The following is a 27,728-nucleotide window of genomic DNA, read 5'->3' on the forward strand; positions in this document are numbered from 1 at the left end:
GCTACTCAACTTCAGTTTAGCCCGTACATAGAGCTTGTCTGTACATAGTTGTTTGCATGTTGTCTCTCCCATTCGATTGTGAGCTCCTTGAGGGCAGAGACTGTCTTCCCTTTCCTTGTATCCCCAGTGCTTAGCACGGTGCCTCTGGTGCATAGTAGACACTTTATAAATGTCTGTTGACTGATTTTCCCTTCCCTTCTGAGGTACAGTATCAGAAATCAGCTGGCAAGGTGCTTCAAGTACCAGCGTAGACATATTCAGAAGACAAATAATTGGCAGGTGGGACGTTAGTGGGGATGCGAAGGAAGCCAGGGAGGCCAGGAGGCAGAGATGGGGAGAGAGAATGGTGCAGGGGTGGGGACAGTATTTTTATTTAGGCAGAATGCACATCATTGAAACCTATTATAACTTTTCATGATTATTTTACCCTCTCTTTCAAATCAATGGACTAAAGCGTTGTTTTAAAAACAACAACTTATTTTCATTATAAAACTCATAAAGTTCTTCAGTGTAATCATACCTATTAAACATGGACTGACATAGAGTTCCTGAGTTATACTTCTCAAATTAATTTTAAATTTATTTTCCTGCAGTCTTTAGATGACCTTTCAAGTGTATCTTCTGATGACTCGGTGCAACTCCATGCTTATATTTCTGATACCGGTAAGAACTTTTGTATTAGAAATGGTCATCCCACCTTCTTTCTCTTTTCCTTAGTATTTTGTGTTGATTTTTAAATGGTGCTGATTCATTATTCAGAGAATTATATACATACTCATTCTTTTCTTTCCCAAGCCATCAAATGTCTAGCCTTTTGTTTGTGTTCAGTATTGTTTTTTAAAAGTTCTGCTTAATTCTGTACTCTGTCTTTTGGGAATATTATGCCTAGAAGGTGTGGGCCCTTTCCTCAACTTTCTAAACCCGTTTTTTCAGCATTTGAAGATTAAGTATTCAGACCATGCAGGATGTCCCATTTTTCACCAGTAGAACAAAATGCCATCTCATTTTTCTTCTCCTACCCTTAGTCCAGCAGGCCTGTGCATGCATACTTTGAGAGGTCCCAGTCTATATTGGAGAAAAAGGGAGCCCTTATGTGCAGTGGATTGAGGCATTGGTGGGTAGAAACAGGCATCTCTGTTGGTCAGTGGAGCCAGAGAGGCACAGAAGAGACCGGCAGAGCTGTTCTTTATGTTTTTTCACTTGGCTTTCCAGAACAGCTGTATTTTTCACATTGCTTTGTGAGGTCAAAAAATTTCTGTTCACATTTTCTCTGAGGCTGTCACTTTGAAAAACATTTGCTTGGCATGGCTTTTTGCTCACAGGCCCTTGAAAGCTTGAAGGGACCTTAAGGAGATCACTCAGCCCTTTCATTTCACAGATGAGCAGGTGGAGTCCAAGAAATAGGGTTACACTTGATCATGATTCAAGCTTTTATTCCTTTACGAGTGAGTGAAAAAACATTAAGTGCTCATTCTGTCCAAAGCCTTGTGCTCGGTGCTGAGGATGCAGAGGGAGAAGTACCCCCAGTCCCTCTGCGGGGGCCGATTGTACATTGTGCATGGGGGGGCGCGGGGGGCTTCAGCTGCAGGTCACAAGGGAAGGGTCCCGGGCCCTCCGCGGTGGCAGCACAGATGTCATGCAGCCTCCTGAATGGCATCCCCACAGTTTCTGAGGTGGAGCCATTTGATGGGGCCAAGAACGTCCTTTTTGGGTCTTCATTCACTGTCTTTGTGGAGGAGGCCCTGGGGCATCGGCACCTGCAAAAGCAGCGGCTGGGCTTCGCCTCCTGGGTCACCTCAGGCCCTGTCTGGGTGGCTGAGCTGGAAGGAGGCAGCTCAGACTCAGGGAAGCCGCACGTTGTCTCCATCATGGCTTTCATGTGCTCAGCCCCACTCCTTCAGGGTCTGTTCGTGAGATTGTACTTTGACAACCTCTTGATCCAGGGTCGCTAACGATGTCCTTATTGCTCGGTTAAGTGACCGACTTTTAGTCCTTTCTGTCTTTTACCTCTTAGTAGTACTAGTGATACTGTTGTGTCCCCAGCAGTTCACGTAGTAGGCACTTAATACCTCTTTATTGACTGTTGAGTATCCTTTGGTCGCTCTGAGGTGAGCTCCCGTCCAGACTCTTCTCCTTCTCTTACAGTCATCGTTCCCCTAGAATCTGAGCTGAATCAGGAGCAGGCTCTGAGGCTTGGGGCTTTGTGTGGCCTTTCTGTCTCTTTGAGAATCCCAGTCACTCTCCTGCTTCAAGAGTCTGGGCCCACAGAGTATTTCCGGCTCCACGGTCCAGCCGTGGTATTGTGCGCCAAGCCCGTGTTCCAGCTGCTTCTCCTTTCTCAGATTCACTCCCCCACCTGAATTGGATACTTTCTCCCTGACTGTCTGGAATTTCTTTCAGGAACCATCGTGTTTTGTAGTCCTTCAAATCCTAGCGTTAACTTTCGCCCGGCTTTGACGCCTCTCCCATTTTCACTTCCTGTATCTTGTCATGGAGCCCTGGTGTTTCTTTGAACTGGTGGCCTTCCCTTCTCTTCTCATTGCTCAGACCTCACTCTTCATTGCCTCCTTTCTGGACTTCTGCCATAGTGACATCATTAATTTCCTTCCCTCACAAATGCCAGGGGACTTCCCAGAATGGCATTCTGGCCATGTCTGGGCTGTACTTGAGAACCCCCAGTGTTTCCCTGTTGTTCACGAGGCAATGTTTAACTATGAAAAGGCAGAGGAAAGAACTGCAATCTGTGGGAGGAACACCCCCTCGCTGGGGGACGGCTGCTCAGATCATTGTGCGAAAAGAAGAGACCTCCCGTGCTCTTCCCCGCGGGTCCCAGGCCCCCTTTACAGCTTCTCTTTCTGACACCGACTGTCTCCTTCAGTCGATTCACTCTCCCCTTAGCAGATGACCTGTTGCTGCTTTCCTCCAGTGGGAGCTCCGAGGCTCAGCTGAAGCACCCCAAGGCCTGGCCTGGTGGGGACTCGCTCTAAACGCCCGTAGTCCGTTGTCGCTGTTAATTCTCCAGCACCACATTCTCGTGCCTGGCTGTCACCTTTGCCCAACTCAGTGTAAACCTTTTGGAGCTGGGTCTGTGACCTGCCACACCACCGCCCTGCTATGCACGTTGTTCAGACTACTCAATAAATATGCATGAAGTGAAGAAAGATCCCTGTTGGAGAAGGTTCGAGTTTCCTCTTCAGATCATTCCTCTTCTAATAAAGATGAATTTCTTACCACCTTGTCTCTTCTAGCGTAGGCTAACGTTCTCTTATTCTACTTTATAACAGTTTTAACTAATTGTCTCACTCTCTGTGGAGTCATTCCTCAGCCTTATCCTCTGCTTGCTAAATAATTTAAAATCCTGATGCCTGAATATTGTTTTCTAAGTTTATATACAGATAACAGTCCAGATGTCAGAATGTTATCTAAGATCGCTCTCAACCCTAGGTCAGGTTTCCTTTGGCGGAAAGTTCAGTTTCATGTGATCTTTTAATGAAATGAAGAAGTTTCTGGAAAAATATTTTCCTAGTGTTCTACTTAAGTTCATTTCACAAATTGTCCTTTAATTGCAAAGTGATTTGCTTTTTCGTTAATATTGTGGATTTTTTCTCACTTTGTTATCAGTGTAATACTCCCAATTTTGTCATTCGGTTGTCCTGCGTGGAATTTTGTTTTAGGGGTATATTCTTGGGAGCTTCTGATGCTTTCCATGATTGGTGGAGGTTAGTTTTTTTTGTTTTTTTTGCGTATTGTTAAAACATGGGAAGCCATTGGCACAGCGTGTGAGGAGGCTGGGCATGAGTTCAAGTGCTGCCTCAGTGGCTCATGAGCTCAGTGACCCTGGGCAGCTCACTTTACCTCTGTGTGCCTCAGTTTTCCCATACACAAAGTGAGGGTAATAATAACACTTCCTTCCCAGCGTGGCTGCTAGGGTCAGATGAGCTTTGACATTACTGTATGGACAAGACAAACTCTCGGAGTGTGTCTGGCTGTTCCTGAAATGGGACCTTGGTAGCCTAGTGCTGCTCACCGCAGCGTGGCTCCGGTAGCAGATGCATGCTGGCCACCCTGCAGGACGGTGGAGGACCTAGAGACTCGCTGGCATGTGTGGAAGGGGATTGAACATCTTCTGGCCACAGCAGATGATGCCAGAATGGGGCTTTTGGGGGAGGTGGGGGCCAGATCAGACCTGGGCAGCCCCAAAGTCTCATCTCTTGGCCCAGGTGATAGACAGGAAACCAGGAGTGGGTGTGAACCAGGTCTGTTCTTAGAGACTGAGTTTTAAATGTGTGGAGATGGGACTGGCCTTGAATTGACCAGAGTTTCCTTCATTCTCATGATTTCTTTTTCTATATTTCTGTGCCGAGAAAATTGGAACAAGGCAGAATTTGCAGATCTAAAATGTGTCAGTTAATCAGAAGCTAAAATTTTCAGTGACAAGCTACTCTTAATCTTTTTTTTCCCCTTGGCTGCTGAATGCACCATGTATAGTAACCCCAAGTAGAATGTTACTGTACCATGGACTTTGGGTAGCTGTTGTTGCAGTTATAGAAGCCTCAGTTGTTACGAAGATACTTTAAGAGGGATGAAATCACAGACCTGCTCAGACACAGAGACGTCGTAAATAGACGGGCCGACAGGAAGGCAGACACCTTTTGTTTGTTTTTTGTTAAACGTTTTTTGTGACACGCTGTGCTTTGGGCTTGGTACTAAACACTGAAGAGCCACAGCGTAGAGGACAGAGGGCCTGAGGCGTTACCTCCTGCCTTTCCAAGCCAGGACAAGGGGCTCTTACCAGGTCTCCAAGGTGTGTTTGTCAGGGCTCTGTTCTTTCCTCCAGCCGAGAGCCACTTTGGTTTCTTGGTAGCAGCCATCATCACTTTTAGGGAGCATTTTACGGTCATCACATTTTCTCCTAGGTGGTTACTGAAAGTATTATTGTCTATTCCCATATTACAGATGAGGAAACTGAGGCCCTGAGTAACTCCAGTGGTTGTACCAATTAGCACAGCTGATAAGTGTAGATTTTATTGTATTTTTCCTTAATTTGAGCATTTTTGCTCACGTCCTCCCACCTGCCCTCTCATCCCCCAGATACTCCCCGCCAAAAAAAAAAATTTGGAGTAGAATTCCAGAGTTTCAGACCTTTAATTAGTCATTAGGAGGAGGCAGTTTGGTATTTTGGGAAGAACATGGGATTCGGCATTAGGTGCTGGGTTCAAATCCTTGTTTTGCTACTTGTTCCTATGTGGCCTTGAACGTGTCCTGTAAGGCCTCAGTTTCTTTTCTGTAAAAGGAGTGGGTCTCTGAGGTCCCTTCTGGCTGTGAATGCCGTGGTCACTGTTTGACGCAAAGTCTATAATGAGTAACGTTTTTGTCTTGTTACCACATTAAGTGGGGCACCTGTTTAACGTGGTTAGTTTGGGTGCATTTCCTTTTTTGCTTTCTGGAGCCCTTGGGGTTTTGTTCTGTGACTGAAGCAATGCTCCTGCTTTGTTTCAGTTAAGTTTTCTGTTTCCAAGTTGTCAGATTATTTGACGTAAGTGTCAATGTTTCATGTTCAGATTGTTCGAGTGGCTGACGGGCGTCACCAAATCTAGTTCTCTTAGTTATAAAGACAGATTCAGAGCTCAGTGTACAAATCCAGGACCCCCTGACTGCTTTGGCTTTTCCAAATGACACACGCTTTTGTGGTCCCTTCATGCTGATGCGTCAGCCCTGCTGTTTCCTGAGGCTGGGCCTCACACTGAGTTTATGCCATTCTGTACCAGACGGGTTTCGTCCACCTTACAATTGAAAACCTAATTTAATAAGCTTCCTGATAACACTTTATATGTGACCAATTAACATATGATGTTTCTAAGTGTTCCTTTGCCTTTTCAACTTGAAAAAATCTGCAGCTGTGTCTCTTCCTTTTATACTTTCCTTTAGAATCTCACTCCCTTTTCCTTACCTTCTGATTTCTGTCACAAAACATCTGGCCCTTGATAGCAAGCAGATTTTGAAATTTCTCCCACCAGACTTCTCCCCCGCCCCCATTGTTCTCGTCCCAGGTCTTGTTATGGAAAATCTTGTTTCACAAAACAAGTGATAGGGGGCAGCTAGGTGGCACAGTGAATAGAGCACCGGCCCTGAAGTCAGGAGGACCCGAGTTCAAATCTGGCCTCAGACCAAACACTTGACACTTACTAGCTATGTGACCCTGGGCAAGTCACTTAACCCCAATTGCCAAAAAAACAAAACAAAACAAAAAAATAAAACAAGTGATAGATGAAATGTGACTTTCTTGATGGAAAACTTAAATTATTTAATGTTTGGAAAGATTTAGGGTTAGGGTTTAAGATTAAATGTTGCTAAAAGTTAGAATTATAGCCTCATGTGCTGGAAACCATTTTTCTAAGAATAGTTTTGACTTTTCTTTAAACTGAGGCATATAATCATAGTAAGAAAAAGCCCTGTATTTGAGTATAAAGGGTGTGCTATTCAGGTGAAATTTATTTAGAATCTCTTGGTCACCATAGTTCCATGTTTAGTTGTGAAGAGCACAGGTGCTGATGAGGCACATGGCTTCCTGGGCTGTCCTTCCCCATGGAGCTTTTTCCCTCGTTGTGCCCTGGTAGGGAGTGAGATCGCATCAGTTAGATGCAAAGCATCGTCTTTACCTGCTAAGGGACGTTGTATGTCTATAACGTTTATAGGTAACAGGATTTTCCAATTTGAAATGTCTTGTGTGCCCAGCAGTATGCTAAGAATGCAAGCGTGTAGGGAGGCACCCTTAGAGAAATAGTTACTCTTAGCCATCATTTAACAGGGTCACTGAAAAAAACCACAGCCAGCCCCCACGACCTACCTGCGCCTCGACGGCACTCCGCCAGAGCAGAGGCAGCTTCCTCCTGCAGCTGTGGGCAGGGCAGCGGTCCACTCTGTTGAGTTCCCCAGTCATCGTTGAGGCCGCCGTGTGTTCCAGGATGTTTTCAGAGGGTTGGGTAGGGCAGTTTACGTCTTTGGTCGTCCTCCTTTTGGCTGAAGAGATTGTGTTTGAAAAGCAGTTGGCCAAGCACCTGAGACCCCTAGGACTAGTGAGTGTAGGATCCCAGAACTTCACAAGGATGGTGTTTCCTCGGGGTCTTTTAAGGACATTTCAGTCAGAATCATGAGCCTGCCGGATGGGCTCCCAGGCCAGCCCTTCCCCCGTCGGCTCCTTCCTTGTAGACGGTAGCCATTGGATGGTAGTTGCTGTCCTGTGAGGAGGTTTGGGCATTTTGTGTGATCCTTTACTGACGTCCATTTGTGTCTCAGCCTCTCATTTCAGACTCTTCCTCATTTCATGATGTCTTTTTTTGTCCTTTCGTTTTCCTCTTTCGTGTGTTTTGTTTCTCTTCCTTTTGTTCTAAATGACTAGTCTGTGCTGACTGTGACCCCTATGCTGTGGCAGGCGTGTGTAATGACCATGGCAAGACGTACGCATTGTACGCCATCACTGTGCACCGGCGTGGCCCCAACAGTGACGAGATCTGGAAGACCTATCGCCGTTACAGCGACTTCCATGACTTCCACATGCGGATCACGGAGCAGGTACGGAGACGTGTTGGTTTGTTTGTTTGTTGTTCTTGAGTGGCACTGAGTGCCTCCTCCTTGGGGGCGTGTGTGTGTGTGTGTGTGTGTGCGTGTGTGCGCTGGAGGAAAATGGTGGCCAAAGTGGATGCCACCCGTGTGACCAGGCCGGTCAGCCTCTCGGGACTCGTCTTCTCCATCTCCGAGTGAGGGGCTCGCACAGCCCTGTTTCTGAGGTCTTCGTCTGAGAGCCTCTGAGCAAGCCCTTTTAACTCTCAGAGCACTCAGCCTCTCATGATCTAGGTCTCTGCGTTTTTGACAAGGAACATTTTAATGATAATTAACAGACAGGCTGATATTATACATGTGTCAAGTAGAAAAAAATTCCCAGAATTTGGTTTCACATGCCTTTTAGATTATATGTACAAACCAGTAACATTCAAATATCCTGGGAGTACTTTCATTTGGCAATTTAAATGTTTTATTATTTCTAAATATGAGCAACTAAAACTGGCAGCAGACTTGTTTAGACCCTCATTTGATACCCCCTAGGTAGAAATATCATTTCTTTGTACCCAGCACTAAAATATTTCTGTGAAATTGATATAGGGTAGTAAGTTTTTGAATGGGCTTTATACAGACTAGTTCAGTTGTTTAGCCATTGTCTTTTCCTCCGTAGACTGCTCTGCAGAAGTCTAGCAGAAGGGATTTAGTTTACTTGTTGAATTGGTCACAGAGCTGAAGAAATAAAAACTGAGCTTGAGAAAGGAGGATTTCAGTTGAAGTGCAGGACCTGTGTGGTCAGAGGCTTAGCCAGCTGTTGACTGTACTTGATACTCTTAGACAGCCTACCTTTGATTGCCTGCCCTACAGTCACATGCTCTTAACCCCCATAAAATAATAGAAGGAAGAATGTCAGAACCTGTGATGTTGCCATGGGTACAAAGTAGGACCTGTTGACATAAGTGTTAGCTTCCTAGGGCTCTGATGGCAGCAGAACCCCTTTGAAGGTGCCACAGTTGGAGGGAGTTACTTGGCTACAAAAAACTTTCATTTTAAAAGTGTATGAACTATAGTGTGCAAATCAGAGCAAAATTATTGACTATGGAAATAGCGGGTGAAAAGTTTTATCAATGAACTAAAAGAGTTATTTGCAAGAACAAATCTAGCAGAATTTAGCCTGGATTGTACAAACATGGCATAAATTGCTTGTGGTATGTGTATTGTGAGTGTAGCAATAAGAGAATTTGAGATTGGGGGATGTTAGCAGCCCCTCACTCCAGTCCCTGCTCAAGAGCATTACTCACGGTAAGATACCTGACAGGTGAGTGTGTGCCTCTGTGGGAAGACCTCCGAGGAAAGGGAACCCGCCAATTCTGCAGATGTGGAGGCCAGTCCACGTTTCGGTAGCCGGAACACTAGGGAATTTTGTTCTGGCATCACGTCTACAATTGATACTGATTCCAGCCTCTGGGGCTTAACAGACATCTCCTCCCTCTCCCCTGACAGCCTTTCAGATTACTTGAAGACAGCTCTCAGTGCCCCCAAATCTTTATTTCTGCTTGTCTGTCCTCAGTCCTTCTGGATGTGGACTTGGGCCCTTCGCTGTCTCCCTGTGGCCTTCCTGAATGAACACAACCCTCTAGGCATGGTCTGACCAAGGCAGAGTGCAGCAGGACTTTCCTCTTGTCATTCCTGGAAGTTTTACCTCTTTTAAAGTAGCTAGGATGGCACTGACTTTTTGGGCAGCCTCTTCACACCTCCTGCTCCAAGAAGTGTTGTTTAGGTGAGGTGGATCTTCTGAACCGAAGACCACTGTGTAATTATCCCCGTTGCAGTTCACCTAGGAATGGTGCCTGTCAAGATCACTGGGGTCCTGGCAAATATGGTGACTGTTTGGGGTTTTCTTATGGTAGAATTTGAGATTTCATTGAAGTAATTTGGGGAGGCGTGTGAATTGAGTCCGCATCGAGACAGTGAAAGTCTCTTAGAAAAATGTCTTCATAGAAATGTTTTCCTTCATTGTTCAGCTGGGCATGACTTGACTTCTTTCTATTTTCACTGTTGAAAGATCGAGTCATTTTCTTTGAGAGGCCTAAGGAAGGACACAAATAAGGTTGTACCTTGTGAGATATTAACGGGTTCCTGTTCTTAAATGAGATTATTGTTGCATGGCATGCATATTTATAACTGAGTGGAGAATCTTAGAAAACCAGCTAGTCAGCATTTCACAAATATTAAGGATTTATCATTTTCATTAGAGTACTCTACATTTGCATTATTTTGATAAAGCCTAGTGAGGAATAAACCTCTTAGTTTCTAAACATAAACTGCTGGATTCCAAAAGTTTATCCATGTAATTACATCTCGACGTGAAGTTCATTTTTAAGTTTCATTTTTATGGGTGGTGATTCTTCATGGAGTCCCCAAGTGTGTCTAAGATTCAAGACAACTACATTAGAGAAAACTCTTAATAATATTCCTTTAGGGTTTTGAGATTAAAAAAAATACTATTAAAATCTAGGTTGTTTCTCTTCTTTAAGAAGTGATATTTGAGTATCAGTGTTAGAGCTATTCCTTTAAAGTACTGAAGACGTATTCTGTTTTCTTTAACATTACTCATTTCAGAATGTCTGAAATAAATTGATTTTATAATGGATAAACTACCCTGTGAAATTGAATAAATTCATTCATATGACTTGAATAAAAAGCCATTCGAAGAATTAATAGGTGGAACCCAGGTACTGTGAAGACTGTCTTGCCCCCGCCCTTTCCCTCTTTCTCCACTCTTACCGCGGTGCCTCACTGCCATCCCTGAGGGAGTGTTTGCTGACAGTGAGATCAGATCCCGATTTAGGTGCGATCCAGCTGGAAGGGACCTCAAAAGCCGATCCTCCAGCTCCACCCTGAACAGGAATCCCCTCTCACCTGCAGGCAGTCACCCAGCCTTTGCTTGATGACCAGTGATGTGGGGGGCACCTGTAGCCTCTCAAGGTAGCACTGATTGTTGGTATGCTCGGCCTCATGGCACCAGTTGCCTATTAGATGTTCATCTCTGCTCAGAAAGCCTCTACCTCGATGATTCAGTCTCTAATCACCTTTAGCCTAAACTGTTGCAGTGGCCTCCCTGCCCAAGTCTTATTCCAGTCCATCTTCCATACTATCCCCAGTGGTTTTCCTTCAGTTCAGTTCTGATTGCGTCACTCAGTAAACCCCACTGGCTCCCTGTTGCTTCTCCCAAAATGTGAGCTATGAACTTATCTGCTGAGCCTTTAAAGCCCTCCCCGGCCTGTCCTTCCAGCCTTGTGGGGCCTTACTTCCTCCCTGCCCTTAGGGCTGGCCAGATTGGCCCTCCGGGTTCCCTCCCACATTGCGATGACTTCCCATTTTAGCTCCTTCACTCTGGTTGGGCCTGACCTAGAATACCTCCCCTCACACAGTCCTTCTCTTCCTCAAAGATGCCACTGCCCAGGGCCTCATTCTGCATGAAGCCTCATCTCCCTCGATGCTTATTGATCGACTTCCTGATGCCCTTCCATTTGTTTGTACTTGTTCTGTTTATGCTTAGTGTGTGTGAACCTGGACGTGGGCTCGTCCTCTCCCCCTTCTAGAGTATAAGCACCTTATCTTGGTGTGCCTGGCACACAGCAGGTGCCGCATAAATGCTTGATGATTAGATGTTCCAACAATGGCTGTTCTTCAGCTCCAGCCGTTCAGTCAGTTCTAGTTGAAGCCAGATGGGTTCTTTGGAACCGCTTCCTCCTTTTCTAGATGTTCATAAACCCCCCCACTAGTGATATTTTGCAGAATTTTTCAGGGAGTTAAAGTCAAGCTCATTGGCCTACGGTTTGTGAAAATGAGTATCTCTCCTGGTTGACACAATCTTTCAGAGCTCGCGGCCCATGTACTCAGCGGCCCCACCCGTCTGCTTTAGGTCCTTTAGGATGCGGTAGAGTGGGGTCATCACAGCCGGGTAACTTGGCTCTTCGAGGGTACTTGACTAGGTCATCAGCTCTCAGTCATTTTGGTCTTTTCCAATCCCAAGACAGTTGGTCTTGGTGAGGAAATAAAAACATGATGGGACTTGAGCAGCTCTTACCTCTTTCTTTCTTGTTACATTATCCTTGGTCCATCCACCTGGAAGTGTTCACGGCCCGTCTGATGCATTTTGTTTTAAAGAACTGTGCTGTGGTTTCTTATTGCTCCTGTCTTACCCACCCTTGCTTCCATGTTTTATAAAAATTTTGTAAAAGTCCAAGTCATTTCTGTAAAAACCTATCCTTCTGCTATTTTAGAAGCTATTTGTATAAATTGTTATTCCTGTGAAAGATATTTATTTCCAAGTCAAAAGGTAATATAAAATTAACTTAATCATTGTGATATATGACATTACAATGCCCTGTCTTCAGAATAGATGCGCTGTTTTTGTCTCAGTATTGTCCCTTAGGTCCAGGAGAGTGTTTCTTTAGAAAAGTTGGTTCTTTGTTGCAATGATACAAATCTTATCTACTTTTGTATATAGCAAAATAATGAATTTTAAGAGATAAACATTGAATATATTTTGTATTCTAGTTTGAGAATCTGTCAAGCATTTTGAAACTCCCTGGTAAAAAAACATTTAACAACATGGACCGCGATTTTTTAGAAAAGCGAAAAAAGGACCTAAATGCATATTTACAGGTAAGGGTATTGACCTTATCTTGTCATTTAAATCATAGCAAAAATGTATAGGAAGCTTCTTTTTTCTTGAAAAGCTTGGTTAGAATGTCCATTTATAAGAACCTTTCTGCAGGTTTGATTTTAAGACTTCCTTCCTCAAATGTCAAATGAAAAATTAGAGGATTGGGCAGAATGATCTTTGAGGGCCGTGGCAGCTCTGGAGCGCTTTGAATTGCTAAAGCCACATTCCTTCTCAGTACTGTAACATGTAGAGGTGTTAGAATAAGCTAAAAAGTGTCCAGAGCTTGTGACCCATCCTTTTGGTGACTCTCCATAGGATGTGAAAAGAGATGGGCATCTTCCATTCTAGGAATATCAGTACCCCACCCTTTGAGCTGGGTGTCCCCTTCTGTAGTCTGGAACTTGTCATCTGACTCCAGGCTCGGAGATTGTAGGCCGATTTGGGTTTTTATTCCTTTTCTCTAAGATCTCCTCACAATGATCAACATGGGAATGACTCTCTTTAGGGTATGTTAGAACTCTCTTTGGATTTTCTTGGAAGTGTCCTAACTCTTGGGGGACACCCAAGGACTAACTCTCATTCCTTGGAGGGCTGTGATATAGCATGGGTATCTGCTGCTTCATAGGACAGGCTGTTCTGAAGATGTCACAGGTGGTCTCAACTCTGGGCAGGTGTGATCCTTCCGGTGCCTGGCATCTGTTCTAACACCATGCCCCCACAGCCTGGCAGAGATCAGAACCTACCCAATATTACACAGCTGACTTCCTGTTCTAATTTATAAGATTGAATAGTCTTTCAAATTCATATATTCTAAAGTTAGGTCGAATTGATTATTCCAAGGAGGTGAGTGGATTCTTAAGTAATTTGTAATTCTGAAATGACTTCTTTTTACATTTTTTATCTCACCACATTATTTAATAAATTCATTGGTGTATTCATTTCCTGAGTAATTCGTTGTATTAAAGGAACAAGATCAACGAGAAGTATTAAGTGAGGATGTTAATTCGAGAAGTCTAGGAATCCTGAGAACAATGTATTCATTTTCATCTTGGTCATATAATTGGTTTTCAGATTGATGATTGTTTTTCCTTTTTACATGACAAATCCATTTGTGATTATCCTGTCTACTTATGATATTGTCTTCTACGTGATTTTATGGAAGAGAACTTAAGACATGCATTCCTAACTAGAAGTGATAAAACTTAAAAAGGGGCAATATTTTGAAAAATGAATATAGCTGTAAACCTTCTCCCCTAAGCATTTTGTGAATAAAAGTAACTGTCACCACTCAAAGTGAGTTCTTTTAGAGGACACTGTACAGAGTACTTCTGGTTGTGCTGTCAAATTTGTAAAAATGTTATGAGCTCCATTTTTATTTAAAGTGACATTTTGCTTTTTTAGTTATTATTGACACCTGAAATGATGAAAGCTTCTCCTGCCCTGGCTCCCTACGTGTGTGACTTTCTGGAGAACAAAGCCTACAGCAAAGGGAAAGGGGATTTTGCTCGCAAGGTGAGAAGCTGTTAGGACGCTGTGGGCTGGAAGTGTGACGTACTCTTCTGTACAGAAATGGGGAACTTTTAAGGAGGCATTTATTGTTTAAGTTCTGTTTTTAAAGTAACTAGTGGTTGTTGTAGAGCAGTCTTTATTTCAGCAGGAACTCAGATTACCTAATTTACTCCGTGTGGTCTCCCGTTGACGTCTGCACGCGCTCTTGCTTGGTGTCTCCCGGCTAGACCGTAAGCTCCTTGTAGGGAATGTGTATGTGTGTGTGTTCCTCCCTCCATCTGAACTCACCTCTTGGATGCTGCTGCCGTTCAAAGGGAAGTTCCTCCAGAGACGTTCAGACACTGGAGATCTTCTGCCCTCCTTCTAGACCCTCTGTCCACACCATGTCATGTAGGTCGCCTGGGTATTTCTGCTTTAAGTGGGTCTGTGATCTCATGTGGACGAGGCCCCTTATCCAGGAGATTGCACGTCCATCCAGTGGGCAGGATCCACGTGGGGCTGACCTCCAGGACTCAGAAGGGGGGATTACGTGAACGGAGAAAAATTCATACGGAGGGAAGATCTCAGAACAAAACGGGGCTTTCCCTTGCCCAGGGAGACTGGATGCGCCAATTTTGTCTTTTGTTCTGATACCCTGTGATAGGTGACTTTCATCGTGGGCTTTACGGTTGACCACTGGCTTGTAGGCAGCTGCCATTTGACTCTCACAACAACCCTGAGGAAGGTGCCACGAGAGGTTTTACAGCTGAGGAAACTGAGGCTGTCGAGTGACTTGATCAGCATCACACAGTAAAAACTGAATCTGGGTCTTCTTGACTCCCAGTCCATTACCGTCTCTTCTCTACCAGTGATGTCAGACCCTGTGGGCCACATATTGGCTCAGAAAATATGTTACCATTCTCTGTGTCTGTCGTATTTTTGTTTATTGTGTTAAGCATTTCCCAATTACTTTTTAATCTGGGGGGTTTTGTGAGTGCATGTGTGCTACCTCTGCTCTATTTTCCTCATCCTCTCAGTGAAAACTGTGAGCCAAAGTGCCACATTCCTTCACACATCAATGTGAGCATGGCCTTCAGCAGCTCAGATTGCCACCACTCTGCAGGTCAATAGACGGTCTTTAGGAGTCAAGGCAGCTGAAAACTGTACCACCACCACCCCACCCACCCCCAGCCAACCTAGTCAGTAGATAGTAAACATTTATGAAGCACCTACTATGTGTCAGGCGTTGTGTAAAGTGTGGGGGATACAAATACAAAAAGAGAAAGGGGGAGTGGAGGTGGGAGGGATCCTGAGGTGGGCTGGGGAGAGCAGTCAGCCAGAGAACAGATGTGTCGTCGGTCCCTCTATCCAAAAGCCTTTTGAGTTTCATCGAACTTAGTGCAATTTGCACTCCACCGGCACGTAAGGTCACCTAACACCATGAAGCATGGGATAGGACTGGAGTGAAAATCGGTCTGAACAGAACAATACAGTCATTTCTGATTAGGTTAGGACTCAGGCAAGGAGCAAAGAAAAATGGTGACAGAATCCCAGGGTTATAGGGTGAGCTCTGCTCAGGACCCCAGGAATACCCCAGGTAGCTGGACACAGAGCCAGTGAAGTCAGCGGCACAGCCCCAGGTTCCAGGGGCTTCTGGCCAGCCACACCGGAGCAAAGTGGAAACGTCCCCAGACGTTGTTGAGGCCTACGGGAGACGCCAAAGCAATGGCAGTTAACATTGCCCTAAGACTTTGGGGACACCCTGTATAGAATGGACCCAGATGTGGTAAGAATGCCGGAGTGTCATGCCAGTGTTGAAACTATTGGATATGTAAACATTACCAACGCAGTAAGGCTAAGCACAATTGAAATAAAGTGTGGTGCCTTTCAGGTTTTGGCTAGCCCTAATGTCATCAACATCTCTTCTGAATAGAACTAGGTATGGCTTCCAAGTCATGGGGGAGCTGTCCCAGAGTAGCTTCTCAATGACTGGAAGTCTCAAGAATGACAAGTGTGGGGCTCTCCATCGCCTTCATTCTTTGGTCTTTGGGACTTACAGGTGGACCGGCTGCCCATTCAGCCACAGAATCTTAGGCACATGTGGGACCTCAGAGGATGCACCTCCACAGGTCAGTGACAAGTGCTGACTCAGCCTTGTTTAGTTTGGCTAAAAAGCAAAGCAAGCCAAAAAACGACACATGAAACCGCTTTGTGGTTTCTGTGAAAGCTCTCCAGGTACCCTCAGGATGTCATTTGAACTTGATAAGAATGTAATCCAGGGAACAATAAAGACAGATATCTTTGAGTTTGAATCAGGAAACCCAACAGATCTTTTGGAAAAAGACGGTGCTTATAAATCTGAACTTCTCCACACAAGATGCACTGACCACAGAATTGACAGGGAGGCAGTTATGATCATGGGTGTCGAGGGACTTGATGGCATCCTGAGCTCAAAGTGCGACAGGAGGAAGATATTTAGAGCAGTGGTGACTTCTTCAGTAGCTACTTAATTAAACGTGATGGAAGGCAGCAGAGGGGACCAGTAACCATACAGTCTTCTGAGGCCCACCAGCCCAAGGCATCCATAGAGAAAAGAACGTTTCTTTTTCAAAAGGGAGGAAGAAGACTGATAAACATTAATTGATTACATGGTGAACAAGTTAAAATTTACAAAAATGCCTGGCCTGCATAGGTTCCAACGGTGGCAGTGCACGGGAAGGCAGCAGTCAGGGGGCCGTGAAGGCTTTTGTTGGGGGCGGCCCCGGGTCAGGACGGGGTGAGTGAGAAGAGAGGGGACCTACACCTCAGCGGATGCTGGCTCTGAGCTCACAGGGCCTGGGAAACATTCCCTGTTGGAGGTCCCCTGGTCATTTCGTATTCCAGGTGTCTGAAGGTAACCAACCTCATTGTCTTCCCCTCAGACCCATCTTTGTATTCGTGGTACCTGCCTTTCTTCCAGTCATCCAGATTCACAGTCTCCTAAGTCATCCTTCACTGTCTCCCCTCTTTGCCCATCCGCATTCTTGTTGATTCCCTTGCCACACAATCCATCATGGCTTGGGGAGCGAACAGATGCCATAGGGTCTGGAACGATAGCCCACGGTCATCGGCAGCCAGAGGCCTCCTGCAGTGCTGAGGCTTCAGTTGTGGAAGGAAGAGCAAGGTGATCATCCAGTTCTGAGGGGGCCGGCCAAGCTCAGTCTGCGCCCTTCTCAGGCAATCTTAAGGTCCCAGCCCCTCATTGGGTCTGTAAAAGGAAAGGTGGCTTTCTGCTGCCCCAGCACCAGGACACTGAGGCCCAGCCCCACTGGGTCTATGTCTCCTGCCTCCCTGGAATCTGAAGCCTGCTGGCAAAGGAAGAATGAGGTCCCTGTGTTCATCAGTTGGGACGCCCATCAGAACTTGAAGAGGGATTAGCATGGCTCCTTCCGCTGACCCCCCCGTGGCTTGATTTCCAGCCTGTCATCGTCCTGTCACCTTCCCTGGAAGCCGTCTGGATCAATAAAGCCCTTCCTGAGAGGTGCTGCCCAGAACTGACCACATCTGGCCTGACTGTGGTAGCATTACTTTAGTCACAGATAGGAGATCACTCATGATGCAGCCGTCGATGGCACCAGCTTTTGGACTGCTGTATCACACTTTTTTTAAAAAAATAAGCTTTTATATGTCTTTTGGCTTTACGTTACAAAATTTGTCCTGGGATTACTAAAATTTTGCCCCTTCCAGATAACTATTTCATGTAACAAATTATCATTATTTAAAGAAAAAAATAAAAAGTAAAAAAAAAAAAAAAGCATTACATTGGAAAAGTCTGAGATATCTGCAGTGTTGGACACAGGAATACCTCCCACTTATGCAGGGAAATGGGTGTGGGGTGATCTTTTCCTGTCTCTTCCGTGAGGCCAAGTTTGCTCTTTGTCAGGCTGTAGCATTCCCTGCTGATTGTCAGGGGCTGGTTCTGTCTGCCTCCACTGTCAGGGGTCATGCTGACTTCACTCTGCATCAATTCATGTAGATTGTACCATGCAATCGTTCCCTGACGTTCATGGACCACAGCCTGTCTAACCCTCCACACTTAATGGGCTTCTCCTTTGTTCCCGATTCTTTGCTCCCACAAATATTTTGGTGTTTGCTAGGGCTTTCTACTTTTCCGTGGCCTCCGTGGGGTCTAAGCCTAGTGGTGCCATCGTTATAATAAGAGCAATAATATAGTATCAGTTAGCATTTGTGCAGCTCTTTAAGGTTGTTGCAGAAATCTCATTTGATCCTCAAAACAACCTTGGGACATAGGTGCTATCCTTATCTCTCTCTTACAGATGAGGAAACTGAGGCAGGCAGAGGTTAATGACTTGCCCAGGGTCACACAGCTTGTAAGCGTATGAGGTTGTATTTAAACTCCCCACTCCAGGCCTAGCACTGTGCCATGAGGTGACTTTTTGGAACTTGAATATGAAACTATTTAGGGGTGGGGACTTGCCTTTGATTTCCTTGGTATGGAGCAGGGCTTCTTAAACTTTTTCCACTTGCAGTCCCTTTTGGTACTGACCCTTTTCAGTAGCGGTACTTGGCATTGCATGACCTGAAGACATGCTCGGTGCAAAGTGCACATGCTGTGGGTTCAGAGCCAAAGCTGCCGTAAAGTCGCAGGATGCAGCACGGGCAGGCGCTGCCAGGAACACCTTGGATTCATTATGCGTTTGATTGTGAATTAATTTTTGGTCCTTGCACATTCTTTTATTGTTGCCAGATTTTCCATGACCCCTACATTCAGTTATGTGACCCCACATGGAGACTTTCACCCTTCATCTTTGACATCATTCCCACTGATAATGTCCTATCAGTGCCTGGTGTTGAATCATCTGACGGGGCCAAGGACTCTGGTGGCCAGAGCCTTCTTTCTTGGGTCTTTGGTAGCTGTGGCTGCTGCCCCCGCAGGAGGGTGAAGGCCCTGGGTTGGAAGCGCGGCCATTCCTGAGGCTTCCGAGCTCAGGGTCTCAGAGGACATGGGGATCAGGGTGGGCGTGGTGATGGAGGAGGAGGGTGTGGAGGCAGTTTGACCTGCCAAGCACATGCTGCTTCCTGCCTCTCCCTCAGGTGAGGGCCCTGCTTCTTCAGTTCCTGCCAGCGCTCCTGGGCATCTCTGTAATGCGGGTGGCTCCCAGGCTTTAGCGCCATTTAAGCTTTTGTACCTTAAATGTCTTAAGAGCTAAGACTTTGGAACGCCCTTTGTAAAAGTATGGAACGTGATATATTTATGAGTAATTATGTGTAATATGTAATAATTCATCAGGTAATGTCTGTAAAGTACTTTGTAAACTTTGAAGTGTAACAATGTGATGACTGGTTGGAAGCTTCCTGCAGCTTCTTCATCCATTCTTAGCGATTGGTTCCAGTTTAGGCCACACGGATTCTCCTTTTTATTTGCTTTACTTTCTGAAAAATGAAAGCATCAGTATAGGATAAGAGCTGCCCAAGGGGAAGCGTGGACGTGAATCCAGACTGACTTTGTGCCATGGCCTTCAGGTTGTTTATTTTTACAGTAAGTTCCCGATCTTGACTAGTTTCCAAAGCCATTCTTTGTGTTTGTCTCATTAAAGTAAATCACAGAGAAGTCCCTTTTTGGAACCTTCAGGTTCAATTTCAGATAAATGCGTACTTACCGTATTTGTTACTTGCACGTCCTGTTTGTTCCACTTTTCTTTATTGTGTCGTCAGGGTAATGTTAGTTTCATCATCATTTTCCGTTATAATTTCCAAGTCTTCTTTCAGGAAGTGATGGAGAATAAGTTGTACATTGAATTTTCTTTTGTGAAAATGATTCCAGAATTTTTAGCCTTATAAATATGTGACAGTCTCTTTGATTAAGTAGTCAAAGCTTGGTGTTATGCAAAATAGTCCCTACTGTACATATTAGCAAATATATACTGAAGACCAAGCCAAGATAATTGTTCCCCATTTGAAATGTTTACCCTGCATACGTTTATAGTGGGAAGTTCCCCTCCAGCTCATACCACATAGGAGTCTTGGAGCAGAAGCATGGGAAGTTGGGGCAGCTAGGAGGCACAGTGGATAGAGCACCGGCCCTGAAGTCAGGAGGACCTGAGTTCAAATCCGGCCTCAGACCAAACACTTGACACTTACTAGCTGTGTGACCCTGGGCAAGTCACTTAACCCCAAGTGCCTAAAATAAATAAATAAAATTTTTTTTTAAAAAATTAAAAAAAAAAAGGAAGAAGAAGTATGGGAAATTAATTGATGGCTATAATGTACCTCGCCAGGCTGCTTAGTTCGAATTGAGAATGCAGTAGAAAAGAAAGTCACTCGTGCTCTTCCTTCCCCTGCAGATGGACACTTTTGTAAATCCGCTACGCAATTCTATGAGGAACGTTTCAAACGCGGTTAAATCTCTTCCTGATAGCTTGGCGGAGGGCATGACCAAAATGTCAGACAACATGGGCAAAATGTCCGAGAGGCTGGGACAAGACATAAAACAATCATTTTTCAAGGTAAGAGTACTTTTCTGGACAGTTTTTCTAAAAGTTTTCTATTCTCAAATCAGTATTTTTGGATAACCTTCATGAAAGATACTTGTATCATTTCCTTATTACTCTTTAATTTCTTCCATGAACAAACAAGATAACATGTTAATACATTTTTTTATGCAGACTTCATTAATGTGGAGGATTCCTTGTAAGGAAACCTCTGCTGGGGGAGACCAGCAGCGATTCTGTTTACTTAGCATAGGGGTGACGTGACTTCCTGGGAGGCGCAGGTAGCGGGCACTCAAACTCAGCTCTTTGGAATTTTGAGGCCGGCTTCTAGACTCTGGCCCCCTGTGATAGTCTTCATTCATCTTGTTATCAGGAGAAGATTTATAAATGGCAAAATTCAGTGCTTCAATCCATTCTGCTATTAAATTATGCAATTTTTTTAGTCATAGACTTACCAGAATTAATTGCACGATAATTAAGTGCTGTGATGACAGTTAAGTTCTAGTCTTCATTCAGATCCTATTAATCCCAGTAAATCCTCGTATTTTAGGTTGCAGTCCAACTGGCCTTTGACAAAAGAGCCTTTCTCTACCATCAGTCTTGGTATTGTTGTGTTCTTACTATAAATGATATTTCAGAATTTGTCAGTCCCATGAAACTGAGTCACACCATCAGTCTGGGTTCATGGAAGGAGTTGTCTTAATATATTTCCAGTTTCTACTTTTGAATTTGAATTTATTATTAATAAGTTATTGTTAAAAATGTTTGCCTCCACAAATTCCTCCTCTGATGCCTTATCAGGATGTGGAGGTGATGCTGAACTTGCCAAGGTTCTGCTGGCAGAATGCCAGCCTTGGTGGGTTCTACCAGCTTGGATAGGTTTCAGGTGTGAAACTGTACTAGGTGGTCTTCTAAGGTCCCTTCCAACTTTAAATTCTGTGAACCTACAAGGCAAATAAAATATGTTATTCAGGAAAAAGATCCTTGGGAAAGATATTTAGCCAGTCAGGTAGCTAAAGGGTATTAAGTCAGCAGCCTTGAAGGCTTCACTGGTACCCACAGGATGTGAAAACCCCAGGATGAAGGCTTGGTCCTCTCTGAAAGGGTTAGGGAAGACCATGAACAAGAGGCTGAGAAGGTGGGGGTGAGTGGCTCACTGGGCTCTTGGGAGGAATGGGTGTTTAGCGGCCAGCCGTTGGAGGAGGAGATGACCTCAAGCAGTTCTTCCTGAAGCTTCTGCTGGAGGCTTTGACCTTATCACTTTCTACCTTGTATCAGACTTGGGTCCGTGCTTTTATCTCCCCCATTGGATCCTGTACATCTTGAAGACATTGGATTGTCTTGTGTGTACAAGAAGGTGCTTAATGAGTATTGGTCGACTTGACTTAACCTTCTCCTCCTCCTCCCCCCTTTCCTATTTAGTGACTTAGTGACACAGATTTTTCTGCATCCCCAAAGGGTCTACTCAAGGCCTTCTTTCCTTGGATTGTTCTTCTGGCTTCATTTACCACTTCTTTGCGCCTGAGTCCTCCACGTAGACTGTTCTCTAATCTCCAGTCTTGAGTCATTAACCGAATTCCTATTAGACTGCCTGCATTTCTTCCCCTCCTCCAGTCCATTCTCTTAAAGGCTGACTTCATCTCTCCGAGATTGGTCTGGATGGGTGAATCAACCCACCCTTGTGTGGAAACAAAGCTGGGCCATCTCTGCTGCCCCACAGCCACCTCTCAAAGGGCATTTAACTGATGGTTTTTTTAACCACTGTCTGAACATCATTAATGTGTCTTCTATTTGAAAGCTATCTGGGAACTCAGCTGCTTTCCAGTTATCAAGTGATATGTGCTCCAAATTGTATGAATGTTTTTGTTTCCTATTTGTGTTGACGAGTAATTTTAAAAATTGTATTCAATGGGTACTGGGTTTTGTAATGTTCTTTTTGTAAGCAGGGCCCATATTATACAAGAAGAAATTTGTGTTCTATCCATGACACTCTTTAATTCTTTGTTGTTTTTGTGTTGTGTTCTTTCTTTTTGTTTGTTTTTTGTTACGTTGTGCTCTTCTGTATATTTATTTATTTTTAATGCTCCTCTTAGGTGCCTCCTTTAATTCAGAAGACAGATTCTGATCCTGAACATTGCCGTGTCTCCGCCCAGCTTGATGACAATGTAAGTGATTTCTTCCTCCCGGTGTTTTTAGTTCATGACTTGAAAAATAATTTGCAAATAACTTTTGCTGACTTCATGCTTACAATTAAATTTCTCTTTTCTCATAAATTATTTTAATGATAAATACTATTAGCCTTTAAAAGACAGTCAAGAAACCTTATTAAGTGCTTACTCTGTGCCAGGCACTGTGCTAAACATGGGAATACAGAGAAAAGCAAAAACTGTCCACGAGAACTTCCCAGCCTCGTGGGAGAGACACCATGTCAGTGACTAGACACATATAGAATACGAACAGGGAGATAGGCATTTGGAGTTAAACTTTGTCGACTGCAGTGATGTCATGTGTATTTAGTGTATTAGAGCAGAGCAGAACCTTCTTGGCCTAATTAGCAGAAAACTTGATGGTTCAAGGGACCAGTCAGCGTGGAGATCCGGTTTGTGTCAAAAAAGTAAAAAAGAAAACAAGATTCTGAGCAAGGCACTGAAACTACTCAGGCCTTTATTTTCTCGTGAATCCTGTTTCCGCAGTGTTTAGATTGCAACATTGATGCAGTGAAGAGAAGGGCTAAGATCTTTTCTCCTTAAGGGTAACAGAAGGAATCTAAAGTTATTCCTGGTGGACACGGTGAGTCTGAGCTGTCCTCTCCCTCACATCCCTGTTTGTCACAACCACCTTTCCAAGGCTTATTAATAGGACTGCAACTGGACCTTGGGAAAAGCCTTTTTCACTGTAATTCCTCATTTCACTTCTGTTTTCTACAGCTTTGGCTGAATCACTTCTAGTTTTCCTACATTTTAAAATTTGTAAACTAAAAGATAATCTTACCAAGACTAATTTTGGTTCGTCTTTGTTGTTTGTCTCAGAGCTGCTGGCTTTATTTGTTCTCATAAAAGGAATTTATTTTCTTCGTTCGTGAATTGTGACTTTGAATTATGAAGTTGGGGCCCATGTTCCCGTTTGCTTTATGCAATAGTTACCAGTGCCCCTGAAAGACTGGTTGAAGGCTTATCAATTCCTAAACATCTTCATTTCTTCAGAGGAGGTCAGAACCTCTTCACTTCAGGTTGTTCGTTTTCTTATGGTAGATTTATGGAATTAATTATAGAATTAAAAGTGAATGGATAATTTTTAATTGACAGCATAATGCTAGTTTCCACTCGGGAGTTAACAGTAATAACAGTGGGAATGACAGTTGACATTTATGCAGTGTTTTAAGATTTGCAAAGCACTTTCCTTCCAGCTACTTTGTGTGGTCAATAGTGTAAGTACCATCGTCCCATTTTATTTATGAGGAAGCAGGCTGTGACGTGAGTTGAATTGCCTGCGGTCGGTCTAACGTGTCATTGTTGTTGTTAAGTCGTTAGTCGTGTCTAACTCTTTGTGACCCCATGGATCACACAGCACACCCCACCCTTCTGTCCTCCACTATCTTTCAAAGTCTGTCTGAGCTCATGTTCATTGCTTCCATGGCGCTATCCATCCATCCATCTCATCCTCTGCCGTCTCCTTCTCAATTTCTGCCTTCAATTTTTCTCAACTCTAGGGTGCTTTCCAGTGAGTCCCGTCTTCCCATTATGTGGCCAGAGTATCTAAGCTTCAGTATCTGACCTTGAGTGACTAGCCTGAATTAATTTCTTTAAATGTTGACTGATTTGACCTCCTTGCTGTCCAAGGGACTCTCAAAAGTCTTTTGCAGCACCCCAGTTGAAAAGTGTCGATTTTGTTGTGCTCAGCTTTCCTCATAGTCCAACTCTCCCAGCCATGCATTTCTTCTGGAAAGACCATAGCTTTGACTCTCCAGACCTTTGTCGGCGGCGGGGTGACGTCTCTGATTTTTAGTCTGCTGTCCAGGCTTGCCCCAGCTTTTCTCCCGAGGAGCGAGCTTCTTTGCACTCCAGGGCTGCAGTGCCACCTGCAGTGATCTCTGGGCCCCAGAGCACAAAGCCTGACGCAGCCCTTGCTTAAGAGTGGCTCTGTCAGACAGACACAGAGGCCCCGGGAGCGTCGGGAGCCTTCGGGCCCAAGTGACGATCGCGTTTCTCTTCTTTCTTTTGCCAGGTGGATGATAACATCCCTCTCCGGGTCATGCTGCTCCTCATGGATGAAGTCTTTGACCTAAAGGAGAGAAATCAGTGGCTGCGAAGAAACATCAAAAACCTGCTGCAGCAGCTCATCAGAGCCGCCTACGGGGACACCATCAATAGGTAGCGCTTCTGGCCTCCAGGGGGCCCCGCCGGCCAGCTTGGGGGGCACGACTCCTCTGCCGCCCCTGCCGGGACATGCCGATATTTCTGACCTGAAGTTTTCTTCTCATCGAGAAATCACTTGTTTCTTCTGCGGCTGCTTGGTGTCTTTCTGGCCTTGGGATTGCTCACTTAAATTTCTTTAATTTCAGAAAAATAGTTGACCATGTGGATTGGATGACTTCACCTGAGCAAGTTGCTGATTCAGTCAAACGTTTCAGGTATCATTAAGATAACTCTTGGGGCATTAACAGTGCAGTGTGATTATCAATAGAGCTCATATTTCTCTTGCATTTTGCAGTGTAAAGAATGCCTTCCTTTATGACAGCCTTGTGAATTAGGGAGTTCAAGTTGTTATTTTCCCCATTTTGCAGATGAGGAAACTGATTCTCAGAGAGGGGAAAAAGGCAGCGACTTGTCCATGGTCACACAGCTAGTAAGTGTCAGAGCTGGGACTTCTGTCCACATCCTCTGACTCCACGTCTAGTGCGCTTTCCTCTAAGAGGAACCATTTTCAGGGGCTTTATTCTTCAGTATCAGGGACAGCAAGTTGAGGTCTGCTTTGGGTTTTTGGAGGGGGGGAGCGGGTTGTTTTTGGTTTTTTGGCTGAAGAGGGGAGTGTCGTTTCAGTTTAATGAGTAACTTCCAATGCTGGTCTTTCTGTGACATTAGTCATAAGAATTCTAAGACTTAACACTGAAACATTCATTTCTCTTTAGTACTTCCTGGATCTAAAAATCGATAGGAAGAGGGTACAGATACCACTCGATGAACATTGTGGAAACGTTGGCTGAATGATATTGCAGGGTTATGGGGGTCACTTGGGTCTTTGGTTTGCTTCACATGCTCAAGGGTTCTTTTGCTTATTCACAGTCATGGAGAGGGGGCATAGATAATTCCAAATGGGAGAGTCAGTAAATCTTTGCTTTGTTGGGAATGCTGTTTTGAATTTGTATTTGTGCCTGCATATTTAATTAAATGGAACTTTCAACACCTCAAATACTGCCACACCCTTTCTTAGAGGGTGTTGAAAATTTTCCGATTTTGAATTTGGGAGTTTGAGAAATTCTCTGAGTCTCCCTTCCCATTCCCCATTCCCCAGGTACCCCTTCAGGTAACCCACAGAAATTGCCTACTCATCGTGCTACCCTCTCATACTACCTTTTCTCTCTGTCTCTGCAATTTCCAAGGAGCTGAGCCTGAGCAGGAAGCATCCGTAGCACAGGATGGGGGCCGTGTCAGGGTGGGCTCAGCCGCACAGCTTCCTCTCCCTGGTCAACAGGTCTTGATTAAGCCCAAGGGCTGGGCAAGATGCCGGGCATACAAAATGGCGCTCAAACCCTATTCTCAGGGGTGGTGGTGCAGGAGGCATGAGATGCAGATGGGAGTCAGTGTGTGATACAATTTAAAATGTGATGAATGTCTAAGAGAGCTCAGAAGGGCCTGAGACATTCGTGGGTAGAAGGGTTCTTTCTAGCTAAGAAGATGTGAGGGAGGGCTGCATGTAGAGGAAGAGGGAAGGCTGTCAGTAGGCAGAGATTTCTTAGTGGGGGGGCCATGTTTGAGGAAAGGGGGATGGCGTATAAAGGCCCAGAGGTAGGAAGCTGCTGGAACAGTGAGTTGTCTGGTTTGACTGGGCGTCCAGTCCACAAAAGGGATTATTAAAGTGAAATACACTATTAAGGGAGGTTAGGGCCTGACGGGGGGAAGAGGCCTTGAATGTTAGGCACAGGAGACAGTCTCTGGCTTCTCTCTGAAGACAGCCCACAGGAAGCACTGTCCTGAGGTTTGGCTGTCTCTGAAGGAAGGACTGAAGAGCCCTCTCTTGATCATCCTCCAGAAGCCAGGATAAAGTGTTGGATGTAAAGCCAAAGGGCCTGGGTTCCAGTCCTTAGCTCTGCCACCTACTATAGAGCTCTATGACCTTGAACAAATCACTTGACTTTCCCAGGCCTCAGCTTTCTCCTCTGTGACACTAGGTCCCTTCATTTTTATGATCTGTGGTTCTGGGCACCATGCCCTCAGGGGAGCGGGGAGGAGAGAGCGGATCTCCCATGGTGCATTTTACAGCTGCACTCTGTAAAGATCAGGGTTGGGGAGAAGAACACTCATCTCCGGGATCGGGGTGCATTTAGCCCCACTGGAAGAGAGATTTTGTGGCATGAAGTTTGGCCGTTGCAGAAGTGCACGGCAGCTTCAGATTCCGTCTCCTGTCAGCACCTGTAGAGTCCGTGCCCAGTGGCACCAAACCCTTTCTTCACATTGTCACGTAGCGACTCTGTGGGAATGACCCCACAGGTTCACTTCCTGAACCGGCCCTTTTGACACTTGGTCACGAGTGCATGCAAGCTCAGGCGCGTGTATAGAGAAGGGGACACACCCCGCCATGTTCCCTGCCGGTTTGTCTGTCAGCCTCTCGAGGGCAGGGATGCTCTGAGCCTTCTCTGCCTTCCTGGGCTGTCCTCTCTCAGAGTCTGGTGGGAACCCAAGGAACATTGAAATGCGTGCTCTCGCACACCTGCGTGTGCACACGCACAAATGGCAATGGATTGTCTCTCCTTGTGTGGATATTTGTCTTTGTATTTTATAAGGAGGCTTAGGATACTTTGGGGGAACCAGCGATGTTCTCGGACATTCATTTTTGTTCCCTCTTTTTGAATAGGGATGCCTTTTGGCCGAACGGCATTTTAGCGGAGACTGTGCCGTGTAGAGACAAGGCTATCAGGATGCGAACCCGGGTTGCGGGTAAAACAAAGCTTCTCGAGATAATGCCTGGTGAGTAGCCAGCTGCCTGGGCTCCTTTAGGCCCACCTGGGTGGGGTGGTGTGCCCTAGCACCTTCCTACTTTGGATCTCGCTGTTCCAAAACTTTACTCTCCAGGCCAGTTTTGTGGGGGCGCGTGATGGGCCGTGAGCTGCGGCTTTGAAGGGAGTGGTCGGTGACATCACTGACCAGGCGGTCTCGCCCTTCTGTGGGAGTTCTGGAGGTGTGCTTGGGATCAGGCTTAGGCTTCAGTCAGTGCTTGTGACTGGCAGGGAAGAAGGGGAGGAGGATGTGAGGAATTCATTCCAGCCTCCTCCTCCAATTAAAAACAGCGTTTCAGGACTC

At 45.1% G+C, this 27,728-nt stretch overlaps 1 protein-coding gene and 1 long non-coding RNA gene across 4 annotated transcripts in view; both read left to right on the forward strand.

Moving 5' to 3' along the window:
- SNX13 (sorting nexin 13) overlaps window positions 1-27,728 on the forward strand; it is a 120,547-nt gene that overhangs the window by 90,531 nt on the left and 2,288 nt on the right. For 2 of the 3 annotated variants that reach the window (XM_027872260.1, XM_027872259.1), the window contains 9 exons: window positions 594-663; window positions 7,400-7,572; window positions 12,124-12,231; window positions 13,634-13,744; window positions 20,065-20,226; window positions 22,305-22,376; window positions 24,436-24,581; window positions 24,773-24,841; window positions 27,283-27,395. In XM_027872260.1, the coding sequence (XP_027728061.1) occupies window positions 594-663; window positions 7,400-7,572; window positions 12,124-12,231; window positions 13,634-13,744; window positions 20,065-20,226; window positions 22,305-22,376; window positions 24,436-24,581; window positions 24,773-24,841; window positions 27,283-27,395 (1,024 nt within the window). The remainder of the gene's footprint in view (window positions 1-593; window positions 664-7,399; window positions 7,573-12,123; window positions 12,232-13,633; window positions 13,745-20,064; window positions 20,227-22,304; window positions 22,377-24,435; window positions 24,582-24,772; window positions 24,842-27,282; window positions 27,396-27,728) is intronic. The other variant, XM_027872257.1, reaches the window with a different exon arrangement.
- On the forward strand, window positions 13,888-14,952 carry LOC114050508. The gene is made up of 2 exons (XR_003570014.1): window positions 13,888-13,971; window positions 14,385-14,952. It is a non-coding gene; the product is annotated as an uncharacterized LOC114050508 (long non-coding RNA).

The sequence above is a fragment of the Vombatus ursinus genome, unplaced genomic scaffold, assembly GCF_900497805.2.
Source record: "Vombatus ursinus unplaced genomic scaffold, bare-nosed wombat genome assembly UNPS02014799.1, whole genome shotgun sequence".
NCBI lineage: Eukaryota > Metazoa > Chordata > Mammalia > Diprotodontia > Vombatidae > Vombatus > Vombatus ursinus.